The 10,712-nt window shown below is 45.8% G+C and overlaps 1 protein-coding gene across 1 annotated transcript in view; it reads right to left on the reverse strand.

The window, feature by feature from the left end:
- Positions 1-6,802, reverse strand: part of LOC116947418 (endosome/lysosome-associated apoptosis and autophagy regulator family member 2-like) — a 303,120-nt gene extending 296,318 nt beyond the window's left edge. Inside the window, exon 1 of the mRNA XM_032963112.2 lies at positions 6,536-6,802. Coding sequence (XP_032819003.1) covers positions 6,536-6,613 — 78 coding nt within the window. The 5' untranslated portion in view covers positions 6,614-6,802. The remainder of the gene's footprint in view (positions 1-6,535) is intronic.
- Between the last annotated feature and the right edge of the window lie 3,910 nt (positions 6,803-10,712).

Below are 10,712 nucleotides of genomic sequence, written 5' to 3' on the forward strand. Positions count from 1 at the left end.
TGATCCACTGCTGGATTGTTTGACCAACTTCAAACACGCTGGTCAGTGCGAGTTGGTGAAGTGGAGAAGTCCAGGACCAATTCAGATATAACAACTCGCCGCTAATGTTGGCCACGGCCAGGAATCGAACTGTGGGCTCTGGAGTTCTTGGCGTAGTAACCGAATCATTGCGCCACCGCTCCCCAAAACAAGAACATCTATCACGTGAATGCTCACAGCGCCAAACATTGGCACCTCGTTTGAAACAAGACACAGTGAACCACTCGCCCACAGTGACAGCAGAGATAGCCCGGCGTGTACACCCAGGTGGAGAAGGTGTGGGGGGCTTGACGGCGTGCCCGTGCTTGGACACGCGTCAATAGCGAGGCACGTGCTACCGCTTGGACACGTGTCCATAGCGAGGCACGTGCCCGTGCTTGGACACGTGTCCATAGTGAGGCACGTGTTCCCGCTTGGACACGTGTCCATAGTGAGGCACGGTGTGCAGGCATTAAGCCAGTGGTGTGACTCTCCCTACAAACTGGCTCCAGTCCAATGTGCCATTTAATACACAGCCAAGGGCCATCATTATTATCTTCTGCTTATGCATTGTCATTTAAGCACAGGTTTCTCAATGACAATGCATTTATCATTAGAAATGGCAAAGACTCTGTTTAGGCCACGTACGTAGGGAAACACCGTGCAACTAAACGCAGTAAGGCATTTTAACATTGAATGACAATATATTAAATGTAGTAAACCCCAACTTAGGCCAGTGTATAGTAACTCTGCAATCGCAATGTAATGCGCCGCCTTGCTCGTGTCGGTGGCGACGTGGGCACGCCTGTGATCCAGCACTGTGGTGGATCACACGCATTCGTGAAACTCCCTAGCTGTGGATGTCTGGTATGGCAGCACAGCTAGATAACAATTACATTCATCATATATCGTGTTTACCCCTTCTCACGGGTGAGTTTTCTCTGAGTACTCCGATTTTTGTCCCATGTGGACAACACCCACATGCTCGGGTCTTGGAGTTTGTCCAACATCCAGCTACAGGATCACAGAGCGTGGGCATTCGTTAGCGTCGGCTGTCTGCCTTCCCACACCTCGGATTACCAAATCCCAAACTATTATTTACCCACTGCTGGATGAAGGCTTCCCCAAGCCTTGTGCGTAGTTTCGCCTCGAGCTGCCATGCCGTCGTTTTGCCATTGTTATTATCACGGTCCCTTTTGGCAAGGGTTTCTCTACCATTCGACTGCTTAACAGTCGCACGATCACTCTTTCTGTTAGGTGTTAAATATCACGACCCAAACATGGCCTAGAGTTTGACAATGTGCATAAATTACATGCAAATATACACACACAATATAATACATAGTCTGTCAACCCCGTATCAGTGCTGCCTAGCTTACTACAGACCAATCCAGACCGTATTGGTCACCCCGTACCCTGATACATCTCAACGCACATCCTACAAAGCCCCATCATCACAAGGGAGAAACACACAAACACATTGACAAATAGTTGTTGCTGGTATCGAAACGTCTGTACGCCGCATGGCACTGAGAACTCAACTTCCCTGCACAAGAATAATACTGCTAATTCTAGATTTGAAGCTTTCGTGACTGCAAGGATCCATAGTCTTTGGTTCTATTCGGTAAAGTCACATAGGTAAAAAAAAAATGATGACGTTTCGGCTACAACACAAGTGGCCTTCATCAGGTGAAGGGACCGGACTGTCCAGAAGACAGCGTTGGAGTGAAATCAGCCAAGCCCAGGTAGCGTCCTTTAAGCTGTGTGGGAGGAAACAAAGGCGCCTTGACAAAGGAATTAGCATAAAAAATTAGCATGATGTACGTAGGAGGTACATGATGGACCATGATGAACCAGGCGCGGGGGGGACCATGATGGACCAGGCGCGGGGGGAGGAGAGTTTACATAATGTTGGTGTGAAGGGAAATATGTAGCTGTGAAAGTTTGGGATATCACTACTTGAAAAAATATACTGTACCATTGAAAATTAGTTTCATGTTTGGTTTGATTTAGAACATCTTTCCAATGATTGCTTAATTTTAGACCATCCTCTCAGTTGAAATTGTGTCTGTGTTTGTAAATCTGAATTGCCTCGTGGACAAATCTCTGATAATAACCCGTGGGTTTGCAGAGAACCTTGGTATCGGAGAAAACTATATCATGACCACCCACAGCATTGTAACAGTGATCAGCTACGGCAGAATAATTCGTTCTGCCGTGTTTCAAATCTGATTTGTGCTCGTGAATTCGGTCAGAGACATGTCGTTTCGTCTCCCTGATATAGCAATCACCACAGGTGCAGTTCAATTTGTAAACCCCGGGGTGCTGTAAGTCAGGAATGACATCCTTCACAGATGGGATCAGGTCACGGATTTTGTGTACTGTATTGAACCGGACCAGGATCTTGTGTTTGTTTAGAATTTTGGAGATCTTTTTAGTAACACCTGCTATATATGGTAGTGTGATGGTTTTGATCGGAGTGTCAAGTGGTTGTTTCTGTATGGAGGGAGAAACAGCTTGGCGGATGGTACGGTCAGAGTATCCGTTCCTCTTGAGGGCCAGATGTACATGTTTTAATTCACTGGTCAGGTGGTGTTGGTCCGAAATGCAATGAGCCCTGTGGTATAACGTTTTGATGAGATAATTCTTTTGGGTCGGGTGGTGGTGGGAATCAGGTTTCAAGTAGGAATCTGTGTGGGTGGGTTTCCTGTAGACAGAATGTCCCAATGAGCCATCAGGTCTCCTCTCAAACAGAACATCCAAGAATGGCAGCTTGCCATCTTTCTCCACTTCCATGGTGAATTTGATGGTGGGGTGTCTGGAATTTATGTGGTCTAGGAAAAGGTTCAAAGCTGGGAGGCCATGTGGCCTAATGACGAAAGTGTCATCTACATATCTCTTCCACAGGGAAGGTCTGAGGGTGGAAGTCTGGATGGCGTCTGATTCAAATTTCTCCATGAAAACATTGGCTATCACTGGTGATATGAGGGTACCCCCATGGGTTCCCCCTTGTCACCAGTGATAGCCAATGTTTTCATGGAGAAATTTGAATCAGACCCCATCCAGACTTCCACCCTAAGACCTTCCCTGTGGAAGAGATATGTAGACGACACTTTCATCATTTGGCCACATGGCCTCCCAGCTTTGAACCTTTTCCTAGACCACATCAATTCCAGACACCCCGCCATCAAATTCACCATGGAAGTGGAGAAAGATGGCAAGCTGCCATTCTTGGATGTTCTGTTTGAGAGGAGACCTGATGGCTCATTGGGACATCCTGTCTACAGGAAACCCACCCACACAGATTCCTACTTGAAACCTGATTCCCACCACCACCCGACCCAAAAGAATTCTCTCATCAAAACGTTATACCACAGGGCTCATTGCATTTCGGACCAACACCACCTGACCAGTGAATTAAAACATGTACATCTGGCCCTCAAGAGGAACGGATACTCTGACCGTACCATCCGCCAAGCTGTTTCTCCCTCCATACAGAAACAACCACTTGACACTCCGATCAAAACCGTCACACTGCCATACATAGCAGGCGTTACTAAAAAGATCTCCAAAATTCTAAACAAACACAAGATCCTGGTCCGGTTCAATACAGTACACAAAATCCGTGACCTGATCCCATCTGTGAAGGATGTAATTCCTGACTTACAGTACCCCGGGGTTTACAAATTGAGCTGCACCTGTGGTGACTGCTATATTGGGGAGACGAAACGACATGTCTCTGACCGAATTCGCGAGCACAAATCAGATTTGAAACACGGCAGAACGAATTATTCTGCCGTAGCTGATCACTGTTACAACGCTGTGGGTGATCACGATATAGTTTTCTCCGATACCAAGGTTCTCTGCAAACCCACGGGTTATTATCAGAGATTTGTCCACGAGGCAATTCAGATTTACAAACACAGACACAATTTCAACCGAGAGGATGGTCTAAAATTAAGCAATCATTGGAAAGATGTTCTAAATCAAACCAAACATTAAACTAATTTTCAATGGTACAGTATATTTTTTCAAGTAGTGATATCCCAAACTTTCACAGCTGCTTATTTCCCTACACACCAACATTATGTAAACACCAACATTATGTAAACTCTCCTCCCCCCGCGCCTGGTCCATCATGGTCCATCATGTACCTCCTATGTACATCATGCTCATTGTTATGCTAATTCATTTTGTCAAGGCGCCTTTGTTTCCTCCCACACAGCTTAAAGGACGCGACCTGGGCTTGGCTGATTTCACTCCAACGCTGTCTTCTGGACAGTCCGGTCCCTTCACCTGATGAAGGCCACTTGTGTTGTGGCCGAAACGTCGTGATTTTATTTTAATTTTATATTTTTTCACTACGTGACTTTACCGAATAGAACCAAAGAGCATAATACTGCTAAACCGTATGGGTTGACAGCTATTGGTAGTGATACGTTTACACATTTGCATATCGCTGCTACGGATTGCCATACAATTCGTATGCAAACTACAGTACACGCAGCTGATACTACTACTACTACACACACAGTACTGTAACGTGTAACAATCTACAGGTGTGCTTATATGTACATCAAATGCATATCAAATACAGTCTTCATATAGAAATATACACCGAGTACTTATTCGCAATATAAACTGTAAATTAACCGCCCATATACGTCCACACACAGTAGGCACAACAGCAGTCTGTAACGTGCAGGGCCAGCACATTAAGTCTTGCACACCCTATACCCTTGGTATGCAACATCTCTATGAAGTGTGTCCACGTTGTGCTGTGTGTACACGTGCGAAGTGGGTCTACACACAGAGCGTGTAGCGACGGGGCATGCAGGCTGCAAACACCGCACTTATTCTCATATATAAAACCCTCAATACGGTCACCTTACATTTATTACCTAATGCATTGCCATTCGAAACGGACGATATGTAATCTTATTGATGCACGTTGTGTCATTCCGTAGGACACAGATGCCGAAACGTCGCAAGCCGACATCGACGCAGTCAGTGTAGCAGCAGCAGCACCACAACGTGGTGACTTACTATCACCATCACAACGTGGATGGTGATGGTGACTTACTATCACCATCACAACGTGGATGGTGACTTACTATCACCATCACAACGTGGATGGTGACTTACTATCACCATCACAACGTGGATGGTGATGGTGACTTACTATCACCATCACAACGTGGATGGTGATGGTGACTTACTATCACCATCACAACGTGGATGGTGACTTACTATCACCATCACAACGTGGATGGTGACTTACTATCACCATAAACAACGTGGATGGTGACTTACTATCACCATCACCATCACAACGTGGATGGTGATGGTGACTTACTATTACCATCACAACGTGGATGGTGATGGTGACTTACTATCACCATCACAACGTGGATGGTGACTTACTATCACCATACTATACTCACCATACTATACTACCTCCACACACACACACCTACCTCCACACACACACAACGTGGATGGTGACTTACTATCACCATCACAACGTGGATGGTGATGGTGACTTACTATCACCATCACCATCACAACGTGGATGGTGACTTACTATCACCATCACAACGTGGATGGTGACTTACTATCACCATCACCATGTGGATGGTGACTTACTATCACCATCACCATCACAACGTGGATGGTGACTTACTATCACCATCACACCACCATCGCCAGCCGGCAGCAGGGACTACCTTGCCATATGGTAGCGGGCAGTGCACAGCCGTGTGTGCAAGTGGACCCACACACACACAGAGACACCTACCTCCACACACACACAGAGACACCTACCTCCACACACACACACCTACCTCCACACACACACAGAGACACTTACCTCCATACACACACAGAGACACCTACCTCCACACACACACACAGAGACACCTACCTACACACACACACAGACACCTACCTCCACACACACACACACACCTACCTCCACACACACACACAGACACCTACCTCCACACACACACAGAGACACCTACCTACACACACACACACACCTACCTCCACACACACACCTACCTCCACACACACCTACCTCCACACACACACACAGACACCTACCTCCACACACACACACACACCTACCTCCACACACACACACACCTACCTCCACACACACACCTACCTCCACACACACACAGACACCTACCTCCACACACACAGACACCTACCTCCACACACACAGAGACACCTACCTACACACACAGACACCTACCTCCACACACAGACACCTACCTCCACACACACACACAGACACCTACCTCCACACACACACACAGACACCTACCTCCACACACACACCTACCTCCACACACACACCTACCTCCACACACACACAGACACCTACCTCCACACACACACACAGACACCTACCTCCACACACACACACAGACACCTACCTCCACACACACAGACGCCTACCTCCACACACACACACAGACACCTACCTCCACACACACACACAGACACCTACCTCCACACACATGCGCTGGCATTGGACTTGCACAGTCACCAGCAGCAGCAGCCACAACCAGCACCACCGGCCAGCCATACTGTCTTCTCAAGCGGGCGAATCTAAATAGAATTGTCTTCAGTCTAAACAATAAACAACAACAAAACCCCCACCCTCCCAAAGGCTAAACAAAAGAAGACGCGCCAATCAGCTGCGCTGGCGGTGTGTGTGTGTGCAGTTGCGAGATGCTGTGTGGGATGCTCGGTGGGGCGCTCACGCCTAAGAGCGGCTCGCGCTGGGACCCGCCCACCCCCCGTGACGTCAATATCACACTCCGCCCACCCGCCCGCAAGCATGGAGATGATTGACAGACAGGATGATGATATTCTGTATTTAGACTGTAGCAGGAGGAATCCGGTGAGCTATGAAGCTCTTTTTCACAGATGTCCAGCGAGGCGCGGCTCAGGACGGTGCAAGAACAAACTAAATAAAAACACGAGTGCAAAGTATAGGAAAGGTGAACATCACAACGGACGAAGGTTAGAATATACACAATAGGTTTTTTTTCTCCAGAAAAATAGGATTTTTTTGTAAATATATAGTTGCAATTACACAGTATGTGCAAGAACAAAACACAATGTATCCCTTTCCTGAAAATAGGGCATCCGTGTGTAGAGGGGACCATCATCAGGGCTGGAAATGTGAAGAAATTAGTGGGGGAAGGAAATCATCAAGCTCCTCCACCTCCTCCACCTTCCCCCTCCACCTCCTCCACCTTCCCCCTCCACCTCTCCCCACCACCTCCCTCCTCAATCTCCCCCCCAAATCTTCCCCTTACACCTCCCCCGCTATATCTGTCGTCTCAATGCAGTCACTCCGGCTTGTATGGCTGAATCACTTTCTATCACCAAGTCAAATGTCTTTTCATGGTCTATATTTCCGGCTGGAGATGGATCGTGATGACAGTTCCACTTTGAAGCACGCATGGTTCGCTCAGAAATGATAGTTTAGCGTGAGCTGTGTTTTTAAACCCCTAACTGTGACCGTAACGCTCATTCTCACGTTAAGTTTAATAATAGCTCCACTGTTCTGGCCCGTGCATTAGTAGCTGATGATAAAGATATTTCTGCCACGTGTCGCTGTTTCGCCTCTGTGTTCATCGGCAGCGGTGAGGCTATCCAGATCTTAATTAAATCCCTCACCACTGGGTGTTCATCTCTCAACCTGCAGATTAACATACGCCCATAGGTCTGTGGTGCGTCATTAAGTTATTACATTTTGTTTATATATAGAAAAAATACAGCATTCCGCTTAGGCTGTCATGTCATCTGAAATGTTGCCAACCTCCTAAAGCCCTCACTGTTTATGTAAACCTTTTTAAAATATACTTTATGTAACACAATGGTAAGGAGCGTGTATTTTAAAATGCAATTACCAAAGCCTGCTGGACACCGTAAAAAGCTAGATATTCCATCTGAATGGACTATTCAGTAACACTATTGAAATAAACACATTTCATTAGAAAAACCTTGTTTTAAATTGCAGAGTGAACTTTAAAGACCAAGTTACATAATTGGCAAGAGTAATATGTCAGCAGGGGCGGGGCCACGGGGGGAGGGGGCTGGGGGGTCTAAGCCCCCCTGATATTTTGGGAAAGTCGGTAATCGTGATAACCGGATCTCTGGCTGGAGTAAAATTCTGCAGGCTGCCACCTCGTGCTGCTGCCCTGCAGGCTGCCACCTTGTGCTGTCCTGCAGGCTGCTTGAGCGGCAGCCTTTCGAACTTATCAAAATTATTAGCCACAACAGCGGCTCCAACCTATTAATAAACTCCGCGTTCAAATCCAATAAAATTTGTTTTATACATTTGTAGCGCCCATTGGAAAATATACACTGGATATCTCAGAATATTGAATACAGCCCCCCCAAGTCAAAATCCTGGCTCCGCCCCTGGATGTCAACATGTGCTGGTTTTATATGCCAAAATTACATCTCATTATTGTATCTGCAAATAATTTGCTGAGATAAAAAATGACAACAGCACCCGTGCATCGACTGTTGCAACGAGAAGTAGCAAACATTCATGGCCCCCTTATCATGGAAATGTAAATCATAAATGCAGGATAAGATGAGGTGCTAGGGTTAGCCATGAGGGTTCAGGGACAATTACTTGCGTGCGTCTCAATGCTAAAAGGGGAGCTTTACATCTGGCCTAAGAGCTACGGTTTACAAAAGTAGGATGTTTCCATAAGAACGAGTGTAAGCGTTAGGCGTTAATGCAGACATACAATTACACCTGGGATGTTATTAAGGGGTTGGAGATGGTGAGGCAGGGTGCTTTGTGGTATGCTGCAAGCATAACCTGCGGGTTTGACGAATCATACAGAGCATAGTACCTGGCCAACAAAAACAAACACCCACCTTATAGCCTTAACAGACTGTTGGGGCAAGTGCTGTTAGCGAGCAACTATGAATGCCGGACGATACACGAAGTAGGTGGGTAGCCAGCACCACTCACGATCGCCTTTGTCCTTCGCGTAGCGATGTTTATACACCACACCAGGTACTCACTTAAGGCCGAATCGACCTAGGGGAGGCCCAGTACCGGTTTAAAAAATCGCCACTGGTGTTGGCCTTGAGCAGGAGTCGAACTGGGGACGCCGGGTTCATAGCGCAGCGTAGCGCTAACAACTACACTACCGCTCTCTCCAGCGCTAAAACACACACTCACAAACACGTACGTCCACATTCACCACGAGGTAAGCATATATCGATTAAACTCATAGCAATTATTCAGCTCACATTATATTCATAAAATCGTGCGTATGACGATTTTACAATTTAAACAAATTATACGCTGATGCATGCATGATGGGACAGTGTCGTGGTGGAATGGTTTGCATGCTGGGCTCGCATTTCAGAGGTTGCTGGTTCTATGAGAGACGGACGCTTCTTAAATCCCACACCTCTTCTTCTTTGGTTCTTTCGGTAAAGTCACTCAGCAGTATAAATGGGTACACCACAATTACTAAATCCTTAGATCATGTGTGGTGGGGTAAAGTGTGAGAACTAGTCGCGGCCCCCACTAACTCCTCCCTATTCCAAGTCGTGCGGTCAGTGTGGAAGATTCGACCAAATGTTTCCACTATGAGAGCCCCACCTGCAGTTATGAGTGGGACTCGATGTCATGAACTCGATTTTTTAAATTAACTCTTTCGCAGCTCGTCCCATCTTCTCTCGCGTGAATTTGATATTTCACGTGACCAAATGTATTCAAATGTGGTAACGATGAGAAGAGGATTATGATTGGGCAGGCTGGAAACCAAACTCATGTTTTGTTTGCGAGCCACACAGACGATAAGTGATGTGTCTGCTGCCATCTAGTGGCACATTTATGAAAATAAAAATTATTTCAGCACCAGGGTAATTTCCTCTTTCTGCAACTTTTAGCCAAAAATCAAGTTGGCCAAGTTTACACAATTAATACAACAATAAAGTGGCTAGCTGGAAGGGCATGTACTGTTGAAAAACACCTTGCTGTGAAAGGAATAAAGGCTTATCTGATACTCAGTAGCCGCTTGTAGATTAACGTGCTTATAATCCAAACTAACAACTGTAACGAGACATTGATTTATTGATTCAAGTACATGTTACATATGTGCAACAATAAAATAGCGTGCGAGTCCAGGCACGTGCTGTGGGTGGAGGACTTTTGAACTCAAACTTTCACAGCTTGCATGTTCTCAACTGTACATCACCCTGCATGCAACCAGACACTATTTTATTTGTTAATTTAGTAAACTTGATCAGTTTTATTTTCTGTAAAAAAAACCCCGAATACGTGTCTCCAATATTTATATTTTCTAGACTTTGCCACGAGATAGCACTAAATATCAGCAGACATATCACGTGGATGGCCTGTAATGGCCACTGTTTGTGTAACTACTCAATGCCTAAATTTTGATTTAAAGCTTTCGTGACTGCAGTAATTCATATTCTTAGCTCTTTCGGTAAAGTCACGTTGAAGGGAAACAATAAAATAATAAATATATAAAACAATAAAAATTCTCACGACGTTTCGACCATAACACAAACGGTCGTCATCAGGTGTGAAAAAAACAACGGCAAGAAACATTTGAAAGTGGCGGACTGTATTATTTATTTATTTTTAAACGGTGTATTTACTTATTTATAAATAA

Source organism: Petromyzon marinus, chromosome 30 (genome assembly GCF_048934315.1).
Source record: "Petromyzon marinus isolate PM22_M1 ecotype Great Lakes invasive population chromosome 30, UKy_Petmar_22M1.pri1.0, whole genome shotgun sequence".
In the NCBI taxonomy this organism is placed as follows: Eukaryota; Metazoa; Chordata; class Hyperoartia; order Petromyzontiformes; family Petromyzontidae; genus Petromyzon; species Petromyzon marinus.